Source organism: Megalops cyprinoides, chromosome 2, assembly GCF_013368585.1.
Source record: "Megalops cyprinoides isolate fMegCyp1 chromosome 2, fMegCyp1.pri, whole genome shotgun sequence".
Classification (NCBI taxonomy): Eukaryota; Metazoa; Chordata; class Actinopteri; order Elopiformes; family Megalopidae; genus Megalops; species Megalops cyprinoides.
Window position 1 is genome coordinate 1,713,180 of NC_050584.1, and position 16,769 is coordinate 1,729,948.

The window sequence follows — 16,769 nt, forward strand, 5'->3', positions numbered from 1 at the left end:
AGCAGACCCAGAGCACACTAAAGTTTATGTGGTCCTGAGAGGTCTCAGTTTGTCTTGATTTGTCAGTAAGGATGTATGTGTTTCCTTGAAGAGAGAAGATACCAACAGCAGCATCATTCCTTCCTCTGACCCCACGGACCATGTCCTGCCAAACAGGCCCAAGGACTTCACAGCGTTCATCAACCTGGTAGAGTTCAGCAGGTAGGAGTCTTGTATTTCCAACTGAAGGGCCACTGATGAGTAACTCATAAATCAGTCTGTTAATGACTAGTCTGAACTGTGCTATCTCTCTCCAGTGAGTTACTGTTGCAAAGACGTATGGACTACTTCGAGCAGTGGGTTTACCCTTTCAGCTATGAGCTCATCCTTCAGTCCACAAGATTTCCACTGGTCAGCGGCTTCTACAAGATGCTCTCTGTCTCCATGAAAATAGCCAAGAGAATCAAGTACTTCCAGGTATCACAATTGGATTTGATACTGGCAGACTTTTTCCGAGTTTAAATAGATATAAATAAAATTACATCATCAGTTTTTTATTTTTTTTTTACTGCCATTTGCAGTTGTCTACTGTTGATGGCTTCCTGGTTACATTAAAAAAAACTATTTTATACTTTTGCTAAAGATTTGTATAGAACTTGATCAACATACTCTTCAGACAGAAATTAGAACATACTTAATTCTATTTGGTATTTGTATTTTAGTTCTGTTTGTGTATATGGCCGTAGCATTAGGGTTCCACATCCCATGAAACTTGCAGTCCTCTAATGAACTACCACTGTAATCTCCAAATGAGTCCAGAGTAAAAGGCCTGGAGGGTATAAGGTTCTACACAGTCTGTTGAAGACTACAGCCTGCGAATGAGGGGCATGGACCGAGCCAAATCTGTGCTCAGACTACAGGCTCCAGCACAGATCCATGAAGTGTTACCATTGGCTTTATTACCATGTAAAAGAGGTAGTTATTATAAATGCATTCATTGTCTTCAGTAACATCATGCAGGCAGCTGAGTTCAGTGAAAGAGTTGTCAAGGGACTCTTAGGAAGAACCCAAGTGAGGAAAACATTGCAAGAGTTAGTGAGGGAGATGCCAAGAGTACCAGCATGCCTAATGGGCAGACATTTCTTTGGTCAGCACGAGAAAGCAGCGTGGTGTTAAAAAGGCAGGGAGGAAAAAGATGGCATTCTACCACAAAACCTGTCCAGACCAGCTGGCTCTGTGCTCAAGAGGGTGTTTTGAGCTTTATCACAAACAGCTTTTCTACAAAAACCACTACGTAAGTTTGCTTTAAATATGATATCAATAATAGGAACATTAAGGATGATGTCATTGAATGTCCTGTTTCTATTATATCATAAGCAACAACAACAATAATAAAGATCATTGCAGTTATTAATAAGCTAACTTATTAAGAGCTTAATAATAAGCTAGCTTGAAGCTTAATAAGCGTAATTAACAGGATGTCTCTAAATCTTTACGCAGAGCCGCATATTAAGCACATTTTCAAGGTTAAAGGTATAATCAAGTATACATACATCCTTACATACATCCACACATATTTACGTCCATACATACAGCATAGTATTGCGATATCAATCAGTTTGTGCGTCCTGGGCCAAAGAACCCTCCCATTTTCCACGTATCATTCACCTCATTCTTTTTGAAGTATTAAAGAGTAAGTCATGCACTCCATACAACTATTTCTGTCCATTGGGGGCATTTGGTGTCAGTGTCAAAGCCCAATGTTTTACTGACTGCTGATGCAGTATCAGCCAGAAAAGAACTGAAGTCCAAAATAAATGTGCATGATCTTCCATCACAGTCCCATACTGTCTCTAGCAGGGATATTGGAAATCAGGTTGTTTAGATTTTTGTTTAACAGTACCCAGTAAAGTACCCAATTTTTTATAGTCAGACAGAGATTCTATTCTGTGACCATTGTCTAAATCTGTGGTCCTGGTTTGCAGGTGTGACGTCTGCATCATCAGTTGGCCAATTAATTTTACCTTTCCATAAATCTGAAATTGTTTCATCACTACAGAACATACCTTCAGTTGGTTTCCATTGTAGTTATTTTTGCCCTATCAGGATAACAGTTTTGATTGAGGTGTTTTGTCTGTGAATGAGAATTCAGTGTCCTTCCTCTTCACCTCATAATCAAGGTTACACCAGTAGACCAAGGGACTCTGTTGTGTAGCTAAATGGTAATCCCTCAAACAAAGCCATTCCTCCCCTACCCTTTGCCAGCTGTAGTGTAGCATCTTATTGTAGGTTTTTCACTTTTGCTGATGAATCTGGATATTCGTTTACATTTTTAAAGAGTAATTTCTATAGGAATTGATGGTAACACATTCATCTTGGTCTGGATTCTACTTCCAAAGTGAAAGGGGAGGGCACACCATCTATCAAAATCATTATACTGTATGTCTTCTGGGTAACTCCAGCATACTTCATGTGAGTGGAATGCCACTTGAAGTTATACCTGTTTATTTGTTTTTACCTTGGGGTGTAACTGAATTCGAAACTGAAAGCCTGAATCTTATGAATATTAAGAAGATGTTCCATATTTTCAGCAGATCCATTAGAAAAGGTATGCTGGACCCTGGGTTCTTAAGTGTTACCAAGACAGATGCTTATGTGCAGATCTTAGATTCTAGAAGCAATACGGGGTATGGAATATGTCTCCTGTTTAATTGCCTGAACCAGTGGTTCTATAAATGAATTAAAGATTTTGGATTACCCTTTGAGGTACTTTTATCCTAGCAATATGGAGAAGTATAAAATGTTCTGATACTTTGTATTAATTCTTTACTGAAACCAAATCTGTTCATAAACTGCTATAGGTATTCCCAGTTACGTGAAGGTTTCTACTTATGTTGCCTTGAGTCTATCTGTTCTGGGTAAAACCAGTCTGGTCCGCACCTGTCAATGCAGGGATCACTACCTCGATCCTTTTTGTCAGTATGGATGCATACAATTTGCATTATGTGTTTAAAACCCTGGCAAGCCTTTATCCACTACACTTCATCCTGTCTTTACCTTCATTTGGTATTATTGACATAAAAGCTTCCCTCCAGGAGAGAAGCCGCTCTCTCATGTCTGTGTACAAATCCAGAGGGAAGCTCTTAGTTCCTGGTGATGTATTACCTTTAGAATTTAAATTTCTGTGTCAGTTTCCTCACTAGATATCTAAGTAAGCTTATCATAATGTTCTTTACTAAGATAAGGGTGGTCATAAATTGCCATTGTATGGGCTTCAGCCTTATCTGGTTGGATATATAGCGCTTTATAATAGATTTGGAGTGATTCCTATTTTACGTTATCTTTCTAGAGTAGGGGTTTCTTATCTTTGCATTCTCTGTTTGCTGTTTCAGAAGTCTCCAGCATAGCAGTTTAGCTGCTTTTGAGCTGCCTCATAATACATTTGTTTCATAAATCCGAGGTTCTTTTCAGCCACTTCACGATAGATTTTATCCATTTCTTGCTTGATTGGCTTCATCTGTTGTTGTAAAACAAGGTCTTTACAGGCAGTGTGCCATTGCTCTAGATCCCCAAGTGCTTGCTGTAATCTTTTTCCACCAGGGCCGTTTTTTGCTGTGATGATTCCTCTAAGGCCGTGTTTCCCAACCCTGCTCCTGGAGGCACACTGTCCTGCATATCTTCTATGTATCCTTCCTGCTTGACTAAATCAGGTGTGCTCAGCTAATCAAAAGTGCCACTGATGAGTTCAGTCAGGTAGGTAGAGCAGGGATAGATAGAAGATATGCAGGACGGTGTGCCTTCAGGAGCAGGGTTGGGAAACGCTGCTCTAAGGCATGCTGCATCATCTTGAAAAATATTTATTCAACTCAGCTGCCATTCACACTTTGAATATTGTATCATTTAACACACTTCTTTTAACACAGAGCGTTTCTGGGTGTCCTGTCTAGGTGCAGTGTCAGATATAGTCCAGAGTAATCTGAGAGGGCCCTCTGCCCTGTTCTGCAGTCAGTGCCTATTTTTTCTTTACAGAAAAAAATATACAGTACAGCAAGCAGAGTGGAAGGGAAAACACGTTTTCCTCCATATACGCCATATATCAGTTAGTTCCAGCTGACCGTTTTTTCCCAGCGGCTCTTGTGAAAAATCTACCTTCCTTCGTCTTTGATTTCGGATATGAGATCAAAATGAACAGAATTTGGAATCAGAATTGCAATACCCTTTGTCTGTCTTTCTTTTATAGGAAGAGAAAAAAGTATTTCTGAGCCCCATTTTCTTTAGTTTTCTGTGTTCAAGGCAGGGTAAATGAATTTCTTGTCAAAATATAGTATTCCTTGTCTCCTGCTTAATATCAGCTATCCTCCTCTTGATAAGGCTTCTTGCCCATTTACATTAAGTTATATTGCTCTAAATTCGCAATACTACATTGTTGCTGTTCATAAAGCATTTTGCACATGTAACAATCAAATCTGTGACCTCAAAATGTAAAACAAAATAACGAAAAAGTACAAGACTAATGTATAAGACTGTAATACAAACGATAATAATACAAAATATGCATAGTTTCAAGTAGAGCATGTAGAGGCTTATCGGATACCTCTGGAAATTTAGGGAGAAAGCTAACTTAAATGGGGTGGGGTGGGGGGGGGGGGTCACTAATAGTAGAATAATCGGAGAGTACAAAGATGGTTAACTTCACTGTAAAGTTTCCAGGAAGGTAAGAGGGGGGGGTTTGTGGTGCCTCACTGTCCATATTCTTCATGTAGCAGTCCTTGTTTTAAAATAAAAAACAAAAAATGAAAGCAAAAGGAGAGGGTCAGGGCCATCAATGGGTTAACCCATGGCTAAGGCCCCTTTTTACCCAAAAATAATAGAATAAGGTATTGTCATTTTGATCTTTGCATATTACAATAATGTCATTTTCAGATGAAAGGGTTGAAACGAAGGAGTAGAATAGGCTGACATAAATTACTGTTGACAAACCAATTAAATGGGGATTAAAATCACTCATCTGAATTAATATCACCTTGAGTATTTCTCTGAAATCCTTGAAGTCTCTGTCATTTGGTTTTCTAGTTTGACTTTTCTCTGCCTCAGGTAAAATTCTGGGGTAAAATCTAAGCAGGTGTCTCCTCCTTGGTCCTGCTTCTGCAGATGATCTCTAGCAAGAGGCAGCACACTTTTAAATCAGTCACTTGTGTGCCATGTGGGAGATAAACAAGACAAAATGTTGGCTTTCTCATATTTTTAGGAGATCAAATTATAACAGTGGCTAATCACATTAGTCTTTTATGTTCAATGAAACATAGTTGCCCTTCAACTGCCTTTCAATTTCTCTTCTTTCAAACAGAATGTTGGCAACAAAAGCTTTGAGTCCAACCCTCAAGACACTGAGAAGTCCACTTGCTTTGCACTTTTTGCAAAGTTTGGAAAAGAGGTACTCCTTTTTGCCACTCTCTTTTTGTCGCACTTGCTTCACTTGCTAGTTCAAAAAATGAATTTACAAGTATGATGAATGGATTCGTATTCCTGTAGGTGTCCATGCGGCTGAAGCGGTACAAAGATGAGTTGCTGGCATCCTGCTTAACCTTTGTGCTATCCCTTCATCATGACATGGTTGCTTTGGATATGACAACATACATTCCTGCCCTTAAGGTGGGAACCTCTCAGTTGGTAGTGTGTAGATGGACAGTCCTTGCATGTACACAATAGGGCTAGTACACTGATCAGTATTTGGTTTGCATGGCCTTCAGTTGTTCATTTGTGTTACATCAAATAACTGATATTATCTGAGGTATTAAAGAATTATTGATTCATGACTGAACTAATGTTGAAGTACAAACATATATACTATATGGACAAAAGTATTTGGCCACACCTGTTTTTCAGGGTTTGGGCTAGGCCCCTTATCTCCAGTGAAGGGCAATCTTAATGCTTCAGCATACCAAGACATTTTGGACAATACTAAGCTTCCAACTTTATGGCAACAGTTTGGGGAAGGCCCTTTTCTATTCCAGCATGACTGTGCCCCAGTGCACAAAGCAAGAACTATAAAGACATGGTTTGATGAGTTTGGTGTGGAAGAACTTGACTGGCCCGCACAGAGCCCTGACCTCAACCCCATCGAGCACCTTTGGGATGAACTGGAACAGAGATTGCAAGCCAGGCCTTCTCGTCCAACATCAGTGCCTGACCTCATAAATGCTCTATAGAATGAATGGGCACAAATTCCCACAGAAACACTCCAAAATCTTGTGGAAAGCCTTCCAAGAAGAGTGGAAGCTGTTATAGCTGCAAAAGGACCAACTCCATATTAAAGCATATGTATTTGAATACAATGTCATTACAACGCAATGGTCAGGTGTTCGAATACTTTTATCCATATAGTGTATATCTATATGCATTGCCACCCATATTAATTCACACCCCTGATTAAATAACAGGAAAACAAGTAATGTAACAAAGTATATCATATTTCAAGTATGAAGTATATAATGCATTTATACAAGGCAAGTGTGCATTTTCTTTAAGTAGCACCACCACAAACATATTCCAGAAAACCTGAGGTTCATATATATATTCACACATTTAATTTTGGGATAACACACAGCCTTGAGCAGGTTAAACTGTTTTTTTTTTTTTTTTTTTTTTGTGAACCATTTATTGTGAACTTGATATGAACCCCTAGACTGCATTCAAACTGGGCCTGAGCCATGCCCCTCTGGCCAATGCTGCACTGGATGCTTTGGAGGAATGGTCCTGCTGCATTCCCCGGCACAGCATGGAGCCATATTACAGGGAAGTCCTGCCCTGCCTGGACAGCTACCTCAAAACAGCCGCTCCAACTGGTGAGAAAATCAAATCTCCAAGTACTCTGACCTTTTCTCTTGGATTTATACCCCCCCAAAAAAATAATGCTTTGAAGTGTCCTAGTAACAAATTCATAGGGCTATGAATTGATTTTTTTTTTTTTGACCAAGGTCACTATATGCATGTCACAGTACTTATTTTGTTACTTGGGTACCATGACAAACAACATGCTATCTGATCAGTTGAATAGATAAAAGTGTATACTTTAGCTGTCCTTTATTGAATTTCTAACAACAACCCTCAGCATCAGAACAAACTGGCGTCCCTCTGCTGGAGATAGGCAGGTTAGACACAGTTTCCTTGTATCACTGCTCTCAGGCTCTCTGCAGTTCGGCAGGAGCCTTTGAGTTGCTCAGATGAGGTCAGTGGAGTATGGCCTCCTGTTGGTACCCACTTCACTGTGGTGCACTATGTGACTTCTGACTGTGTGGAAAAATGGCTGTTGGCTGATCCATTTATATTGTAACCAGGTTTCTGTATTAGATTATGCTGCCTGGAGTTTATTTGAAAGAGGGAATAAAGTTGTTAAATGTAGTTCTTTTGACAAAAAAGAAAAAAAAAAACAATCATTATTTTAGACCCAAACAATCAGCTGTGTCTGTAAAATTTAATCTGACTGGTGTGGCTCTGTACTAGTCAGATGTAAAGTACATGTGATTTTTAATGATGTTAAGATTAGTGTTTTAAAGATGTAAAAAATGGCTTTTGGCTGTTGATTTAGATTCCTTGGGCATTTAAATATTTAAAAAGCCATGGAAAGTCCAAATGTGAATCAGCATTTTGACAGAGTTGATTTTGGGAATCAAATGAAACAAAGATGGCAAGCAACTGTTTGCCAGAAAAGAAACCGTAGAGGGATATCTCTTTCAACACTTTATACCATCTGACACAATGGCAGCAAGTTCTGAGACGATCTATTTGAAAACCTCTTCACTTTAGGTCATTTGACATGGAAGGAATCTGGGACACGTTGGAGCTTCTGTTTGCCCTCCAGTTTATAGTGTGAATTTTAGGGGTTTTTTTTCCCTCCTAAGTGGTTCTGTTCCTACATATGTAGTAACACTGGCGATTAGACTACAGTCCCTATTTTAGACTACTTGCTTTTGTGTTTAATAGTCATACTGATAAGAGTAGGCTTAAAATAGTTTATTAATTTCAGATGAGGATAAAAACAGCTTGGATGTGAAGTCTCTCTCCTCTGGAGAAGAGAAGGGATACAGCAAAATCCTGATGAGGTTACTGAAGAGGTCCAAGTACCTGGCAGTGGTAAGTACATTTTCCATATTTATCTTTTTAGTTAGCAGAAGCTGTTATCCAGAGCAACTTGCATATCTTACCATGTTTAGACATTAGCTATAGATACAGCTGGATATTTATGGAGGAAATTAACATACCTGGCCCAAGGCTACCACAGAAATAGCCTAACTGGGAATTGAAACAGCCTTGATTGAATTTGTGACATTACATTTTATTATTGGCATTTAGCAGACGCTGTTATCTAGAGCGACTTACGTCGGTTACAGTTTTTTTTTTTTTTAAACAATGTTACCCATTTATACGGCTGGATATTTACTGAGGCAGTTTTTGGTTAAGTACCTTGCCAAAGGGTACAGCAGCAGTGCCCCAGTGAGGAATCGAACCAGCAGCCTTTTGGTTACGAGTCCTGCTCCTTAACTACTATGCCGCCTCACAAAGGACTGGAGAATGTGGGCATCGATCCCGCTACCTCTCACATGCTAAGCAAGTGCTCTGCCATTTGAGCTAATCCCCCTGTGACAGGAGAGGCCACAGCAAACAAATTGAATTTTTCTGCCAAGGAAGAGTGGGCAGATTGGCCAGTGTCCTTGTCTGATTGGTCTCAGGCACTGTGCAGTTTGTCATGTGACAGTCAATTGCTGAGATGTCAGTGGAGTGTTGTCTCTAGTTAGTGCCCACTTCACTGTGGTGCATTGTGTGGAAAAATAGCAGTTGATAGCAAATTCAGTGTTGAATGAATGCATTAGTCTTGCTTCTGCACTTCTGCAGAGGTTAGTGAGATGAGAACGATGTATGAGAATTGGAAGCTATACACAACCCCCTTATGAATGTTTTACTAATTTTAGTTTATAAAACATTTAAAATGTTTTTTTTTTTTTCATTTCAATGTTGTCATTTTATTTACTGAGAAATAGATTTTAAATGTTTATTGTAAGTGTCGAGACTGGTCATTTGAATATACTATGTCAGTCTTAAGAAATTTTAGCCTACTGTTGACATTTGCTGTGCAGTAGAAGGCATATTATCAAAGCAGTTACTTTTATTTTGATTAGTTGCTTTTAGAAAGATAACAGGAATGGTAACAGTGATGCTCACACTGCCAGTTTTCGCTTGGGCCCTTAACATATCCATGCATTAATGCACATTATTAGATATAAAAATTGAGGGATATAAATTCATATCAGTCAGTTAGGGGTACTCTCTTGAATGATTTATTCACCTTTTGAGAGCTCATTCCAAATGAAATTTGAAGAAGCAGCAATATGAGTGACTTTTGAGATTGCACATGTAGGCAGTGCATAGGTCTGTATTATTTTCTGCTACGAGTGGATGGCATCAGCAGTCCAGGCTTCAACAGTTCATTTTATTGGTCACTATTAGGCATGCACACAAAAATGCCAGGCCACAAAGTAAGCTGACCATAAGAGAAATCTTAGCTTTGTTGCCATATTATGTTTTTTTCTGTCTTACCACAACTATGTAGCTGCAAAAGGCTCACTATTAACAGTGGTTTATTTTTATAGGCTACCTCAACATTTCACGTAGGCTAAACAGGCTAAATGTTTATGTAGCGTGTTGCCTTTGCATCTGACATACACTTAATAATATTGCTTCTGTAATTTGAATCTGTCTATGATTTTTGAGCCAGTCCCCTCAACAATAACATACACATGCAGTTCATCTTGGGTGGGTTGATTAGTTGTTTTCATACCAGATTACCAGACACCTAACCTAGGTTATATTTTTCTTTATTTAATACACATCTTGTTTTCTTTAAGGCTGTTTTGTCCATAAGTAACATTACCTGTAGAAAACAATGCGAAATGTATGAAGGTTTACAACAAATAATGCTGTAATTATTCTCATTACAGCTGTGAATAAATATTGACATCTAAACCACAGGTTTGAGACTCAAAGGTTGTGGTTTTCTTTAACAGGGGGAGGAAAGTCCCAGTGCGCTGGTTCGTTGTAGGGTGGTGCAACTGTTGGGGCACCTGGGGGGTCAACTGAACAGGAACCTAGTGACAGGTGAGACAACTGGAATTTGTTGCTATAATAATGAAAATTAAGTGATACTACTTCCTGAAGGAAAATTATTTTTGTATGCCTCACCCACATTCATTACACGGCATTTTGGTTACTATATTTTGGCACTGGCTTCATTCCACTTAGAATGGTTTCACTGCACTGTAGTCCAGGAAGGAGGGATGCAACCTCACCTGGATGGCTGAGAGATTGTGGTTCTTGTTTTCTGGTTCAAGTCGCTGTGGGTCTTCTTTTGTCCTGGAACTGGGTGATTTATTGTGACCCAATAGATTTGCCACCACACAATGGTGAGGTGTGCAATTATTTAAACACAGTGCAGCAGCACATGCGGTTCACTTGGTGAATTCGCCAGGAATTTTATTTTGAAATAAAATGTAAAGGTATGATGCAAACCGAAATGGAAAATAACATATGCCAGCTCCCTGTTGAGTCTAAACGACAAATATTCCCTTCCTGTTATGCTGGACAGCTAAGATGCTTACTCTCAACACACAATCAGGACAAGACATCACTGTCAACAAAACATTTGAAAGTCAAGACACTCTGGTAAATCATTAATTCTGGTAAATCATTAATTATTTTGTTGTGTCTACTGAAACACCTACATTTCACTAAACATACCATGTAAACAAAAAAATTACTACATTGAAACATACAAAATGTAGTGTTGAGAAAAGGACATTCAGGCCAAATAATGTATTCATTCTGGAGTGTATATAGTACTGTGTCAAGCCTGGTCTTGAACAGTACAACAATGCTGGTGCATTATGTTTATTAGTGTAAAGAAATACTGTATTTTAAGTTTGACATGTTTCCTTCAATACTTTACCATTTTTATCACATTTTACTGAGGCTCTTATCCATTGCAGTTCACAGTCATTATGACAAGATAATTTGAGGCTGGTCAAATCACTTTGAAACGGGTAGTCTTGGAGATTTCAAAAGCAGTGTTACAAGCCCATTGCTTATAATTCAATTCAAATGTAATTCATTTGCAGAAACATTTTCTACTTTGTTGTGAAATGCTTAACACATAGGAAGAAACTAAGGATGTCTGCTAAAGAAGAATTGTTTGCCTATTCTTTTGTTTAAAATTAAAATGAAAATTTCATTTTTAAAACAATTCCATAACAGATTATTATATACAATATTATTCTTATAATATATATATAACATTATCTAGACAGTGCTGCTGCTTTCACTAGCCAGTTAACCAGCTAGCTAATAGGCTGGCTTTTGAGACACGTTTGTTCATATCATATTAATGTTACACAGAACAGTTCAGTTGCCAAGAGATGATAAACATTTCCATCTTTGGTAACTTAGCTCTTAGTGATGTGGAATGGACCAGTTACAACATTTATATTTAAATGTGTGATGATATTAAAACAATGTATCAAAACCCCATTTACCCGTGGTATATTGATGATTATTGTAATGACTTGAATGCAAACTGATCAATAGGAACTAACAGTTTTTATAGCACTTTTTGTCGTAGTGCTACTGAGGAGAAATGGACAGAATAAAGCGCGTAAAACATCCAATGACGTCATATTTTTGGAAACAACAAAACATTCTTGCTAGTTTTAATCTAAGTCATGTGGTAATTTTACTTGATTTTCTACACAAAACATTCTATAATTTTTTGATTTTGCAAAATTTGATATTGCACAATATTGTCACACACCTGCTTGATAACTGATGCGACAGTGTAAACTGGGAGGTATGATTACCTCCCAGTTATGAAAAACCTTATGATTTTTCTTCCCTTTTTCCTTTTTAATTACCATTACCATTTTGGATAGCTACCATTTCAGGTGCAGACAGGGTTGTGAAATGTATGCTTGAAGTTTCCCTGACACGAGACCTTGTAACCATAAGGCATTGCCTGTTTTCATGTTCTCTCTCACTAACCTAGCCACATCGTCTGAAGTAATGATGAAGAGATTTGTTGCTTGGGACTCTGAAAGGAGACTAGGTTTTGCAGTGCCCTTTGCAGACATGAAGCCGATCATCTACCTGGACACCTATCTGCCCCGCATCACAGAGCTAGCCCTGTCCACAAGCAATAGGCAAACCAAAGTAGGCAAACCAGAATATAGCAAGCTATATGTTTATCATTTCAGACCTTTTTCCATTGTTTGAGTTTTTTGAACAGTATTTCACTGATCTGTATTAATATACAATATGGTCCTGGCTTATGTAGGTGGCAGCTTGTGAGCTTCTCCACAGCACAGTGGTGTACATGCTGGGTAAGGCTTCCCAGATCCCAGGTGGGAAAAACGCCACCCCTCCCATGCATAACCTTCACAAGCGAATTTTCCCAGTGCTGCTCCGCCTAGCATGCGATGTTGACCAGGTGAGAAAAGACGGCACCTTGCTTCTTACGTAACCTCTTTGTTACAACAGTATTTTGCACAGATTCAGAATATACTTTTCCATTGTCCAATCTCCTAAAATTTAAGATGAAAATTGAAACCATAGATGTGACTTTGTGTGACCACAGTCTAGGCCAAGTTCAAGACTTCTTTTTTTATTTCAGGTAACAAGACAGCTGTTTAAGCCCCTTGTGATGCAGATCATTCACTGGTTCACCAACAACAAAACGTTTGAAAGTCAGGACACAGTGCTGATTTTAGAGGCCATTCTGGTAAATCATTAATTATTTTGTTGTGTCTACTGAAACACCTACTTCTCACCAAACATAACATATAAACATGGTGGACTATCAGCTGAGGGTACGCCTGGAAGAAATTTTTTTGTCAAATCACTTTGAAACGGGTAGTCTTGGTGATTTCAAAAGCAGTGTTACAAGCCCATTGCTTACAGTTCGAATCAAATGTAATTCATTTGCGGAAACATTTTCTACTTTGTTGTGAAATGCTTAACACATAGGAAGAAACTAAGGATGTAGACACAGGCAAGACCAGGGTGACAGTGGCAAGATAAAACTGCCTTCCACTGAAGAAGGATGACAGTAACACAGGATTCAACCCAGGATTCAATATGAAATATCTTATAGGACAAACAATGTCAGTAATTTCCCTGTCTGACATGCAAAAAGGAGATTTGTCAACTTCAGTAGCTAACACGGAGGGAATTAAATCATTCTGACATACCAGAGAACAAAGTTGAAGATTAAAAATGCCCAGCTAGAACTGCATCACACTAGGCAGTTATTTTAACTATCTCAGTGTAGTTGCCAGTATCTTTTCCCTCATTATGCCTTCTAAAAGCTAATTCCTGTCACCCCAGCAAGGAGGATACATTGATCAAATGTTTCGTAACTGCCATATTTTTTGTTATGCCTTTCCATTTGAAGACAAGTGAATTTGTCTGCCATATGCTCAATTCGTATTCTGCCCAGTAGACTGAATCAATCACTTGCACTGACATGCTCTTTGGAATTTTCACGCCTTTTGCAAGCTTTAAATTACAGAGATCGTCAAGTCCTCTTGACCATGTCAGACAGCCACATGTACATGTACAGTTTATTTGGAGTCATACTACCAGTAAGCTACCCTACTTTCTTATACCAGAAGGAGGGAAAAGACTGGTACCTACTAAACACCTTTTGAACCCAATCTGTAGAAGGTTTTGGTCTATGCTCTGATTTAATGCACCGTTTTTCCTCAGTAACTAATGGATTCAAAGGTAAAATTAACAACAGTGTTCTCCATTGCAGCCTACGAGGCAAAAACATAGCTAGATAGCTAGCTAGTTGTCAGTCAAGGTAGCCAGATAGATGAAACTGTAATTATAGTAAACAAAAATCAAACCCTAGACAACAGACACCAAATGTGTCAGTCATTCACTTCAACAAGAATAAAAGATTAACCACAGCATCTTTGTAAATGCAGATGAGTTTTCCACTCATACGCTAAATTTGACTGTTTATAGTTATGGTATGTGCTTGCTCTTTTAATAGGATGGGGTGGTAGACCCAGTGGACAGCACTCTCAGGGACTTCTGTGGTCAGTGCATTCAGGAGTTTCTAAAGTGGTCCATTAAGCAGACCACACCCAAGCAGCAAGAGCGGAGTCCTGTGAACATCAAATCTCTGTTCAAGCGCATCTACAGCCTTGCTCTACATCCCAGTGCCTTCAAGAGACTGGGAGCTGCTTTGGCCTTCAACAACATCTATAAGCTGTTCAGGTGAGGTCTTTTTAATGAGTGTTTTTATTCATTCATCTATTTATTTTACCAGTGGTTTTTTTAAAAATTTGGTATAAAGTGGATTTAGTTACTCACATAATTATACTTAAATGTATCAATCTAAAATTCATCAACTTAAATGTCTAGATTTTAATTAGGTAACTTATTGTTGTTGTGATAATCATTGAAGTTGCAATGTTGACTCTCTGCAGGGAGGAGAAAACCCTGGTGGAACAGTTTGTCTTTGAAGCTCTGGTCATATTTGTGGAAAGCTTGTCCTTGGCACATTCTGATGAGAGGTCTTTAGGTAATGCATGTACCTGTATATTTTTCCCTCTGGGCGGCAGTGTAGCATAGTGGTTAAGGAGCAGGACTCGTAACCGAAAGGTTGCCAATTCGATCCCCGCTGGGACACTGCTGCTGTACCCTTGGGCAAGGTACTTAGCGCACAATTGCCTCAGTAAATATCCAGCTGTATAAATGGATAACGTTGTAAAGAACTGTAACCTATGTAAGTCGCTTTGGATAAAAGCGTCTGCTAAATGAATAAATGTAAATGTAAATGTACATTTGGCCTTAAAAGGAGTTACATGTTTTTTTTTTATATTATTCTCAGGAACATTGCAACAGTGTGCTGATGCCATTGACCACTTGAAGAGAATCATCAAATATAATTCTGCCTCTCTCAACCAGACCTCCAAGAGACGAATTCCTAGGTTTGAGAAATGCGTTGATGTTTTTAAAAGTGTTAAAATAGTTAAGTGCTAAATAGTGATATAAGGGATTTTGTGATTCTAATTTCAACGTGTTCTAATATTTCCAAGGGGTTTCCCTCCAGACCAAAGCGTATCTTTGTCAGATGTTGTCATGTGGATCTTGCTGCAATGTGGGCGTCCTCAAACCGAATGCAGACACAAGTGCATGGAACTCTTTTACGAATTTGTGCCCTTACTACCAGGTAATGTCTGCAACTGTAGATCTTAGGATAGTATATTTATTGGCCATTGCTGACAATTAAATGGATTAAGCAGAAAATCATCCCTCCTTGCTAGGTAAAAAAAACCCAGCAGCCTGGCTTGAGGATCTGTTGAAGCAAAAGGGTGTGGACTTCCTGATCCATAGATTCGAAGGTGGGGGCCATGAAAACCAGAGTGTTTCAGGGATCCTCTCCCAGGCCACCCTTTTGGAATATGAAGGTCCTTTCAGCCTCAAAGCCACACTCCAGTGGTTTGACTTGTTTCTTGCTGCACTGGACTGCTACAACACTTTCATTGGGCTTCACCTAATCAAGCCCTGTGAGATCCTCGGTAAGTCTGTGCGCTTTACTGTGTGTGTGTGTGTGTGTGTGTGTGTGTGTGTGTGTGTGTGTGTGTGTGTATACGCAGTGGTGCTTTGGGAAGTATTCAGACCCTTTTGGCAGAGTTTGTTGTGTTACAGACTTGTTCTAAAATTGATTAAATGTATTCTTTTGGCTGTCATTCAAATTTTTGCAAATGTCATTTATGCAAGTATGCAGACCCTTTGCTATGGCATTCCAAAATGTGCTCAAGTACATCCTGTTTTCTTTGATTATCCTTGATATGTCTCTAGAACTTGACTGGAGTCCACCTGTGGCAAATTGATTTTCTTGGACATGATTTAGAAAGGCACACACCTGTGTATATGTGGTCTCACAATTCACAGTGCATGTCAGACCTAACACAAAGCCATGAAGTCCAAGGAGCTCTCCCTAGATCTCTGCAATCAAATTGTGTCGAGGCATAGATCTGGGAAAGGGTATAACACCATTTCTAAAGCTGTGAATGTTCCCAGGAGCACAGTGGGGTCCATCATAGTGAAATGGAAGAAGTTTGGAACCACCAGGACTCTTTCTAGAGCTGGCTGTCTGGCCACACTCATAACTGAGTAAAAAGGGCCTTGGTCAGGGAGGTGACCAAGAACCCCAATGGCCTCTCTAACAGAGCTTCAGAAGTCCTCTGCAGAGATGGAGAAACCTGCCATAAGGACAATCACCTCTGTCAATCGAGCCTTTATGGAGTGGCTAGACAAAAGCCGCTCCTAACTAAAAGGCATATGACAGCTCACCTGGAGTTTACCAAACAGCACTTAAAGGACTCTGAGGGCATAAGGATCAAAGACTCTTTGGTCTGATGAGAAAAAAACAACTGAGTTCTTTGGGCTGAACTCCAAGCGCTACATCTGGCGAAAACCACCTGGCTAATACCAGTCCTACAATGAAGTATGGTGGTGGCAGCATCATGCTATGGGGTGCTTTTCAGCGGCAGAGAGAGTGTTCAGAATTGAGGGAAAGATGAATGCAGCCAAATACAGAGAGGTCTTTGAAGAAAACCTGCTCCAGAGTGCCACAACCCTCGTAGGCAGTTCACAAACATTCCCCATCCAATCTGACTGAGCTTGAGAGGATCTGGAAGAATGGGAAATGAATCGAAATGTCTATAAAATCT

The 16,769-nt window shown here is 39.2% G+C and overlaps 1 protein-coding gene across 3 annotated transcripts in view; it reads left to right on the top strand.

The window, feature by feature from the left end:
* The window catches only part of prkdc (protein kinase, DNA-activated, catalytic subunit), a 125,861-nt gene that overhangs the window by 26,388 nt on the left and 82,704 nt on the right, over positions 1-16,769 (top strand). For all 3 annotated transcript variants that reach the window (XM_036520687.1, XM_036520689.1, XM_036520688.1), the window contains exons 17-31: positions 92-201; positions 297-456; positions 5,327-5,413; positions 5,512-5,631; positions 6,665-6,824; positions 8,006-8,112; positions 10,041-10,131; positions 12,068-12,231; positions 12,356-12,508; positions 12,692-12,799; positions 14,078-14,304; positions 14,517-14,611; positions 14,921-15,020; positions 15,129-15,262; positions 15,357-15,611. In XM_036520687.1, coding sequence (XP_036376580.1) covers positions 92-201; positions 297-456; positions 5,327-5,413; positions 5,512-5,631; positions 6,665-6,824; positions 8,006-8,112; positions 10,041-10,131; positions 12,068-12,231; positions 12,356-12,508; positions 12,692-12,799; positions 14,078-14,304; positions 14,517-14,611; positions 14,921-15,020; positions 15,129-15,262; positions 15,357-15,611 — 2,071 coding nt within the window. The remainder of the gene's footprint in view (positions 1-91; positions 202-296; positions 457-5,326; positions 5,414-5,511; positions 5,632-6,664; positions 6,825-8,005; positions 8,113-10,040; positions 10,132-12,067; positions 12,232-12,355; positions 12,509-12,691; positions 12,800-14,077; positions 14,305-14,516; positions 14,612-14,920; positions 15,021-15,128; positions 15,263-15,356; positions 15,612-16,769) is intronic.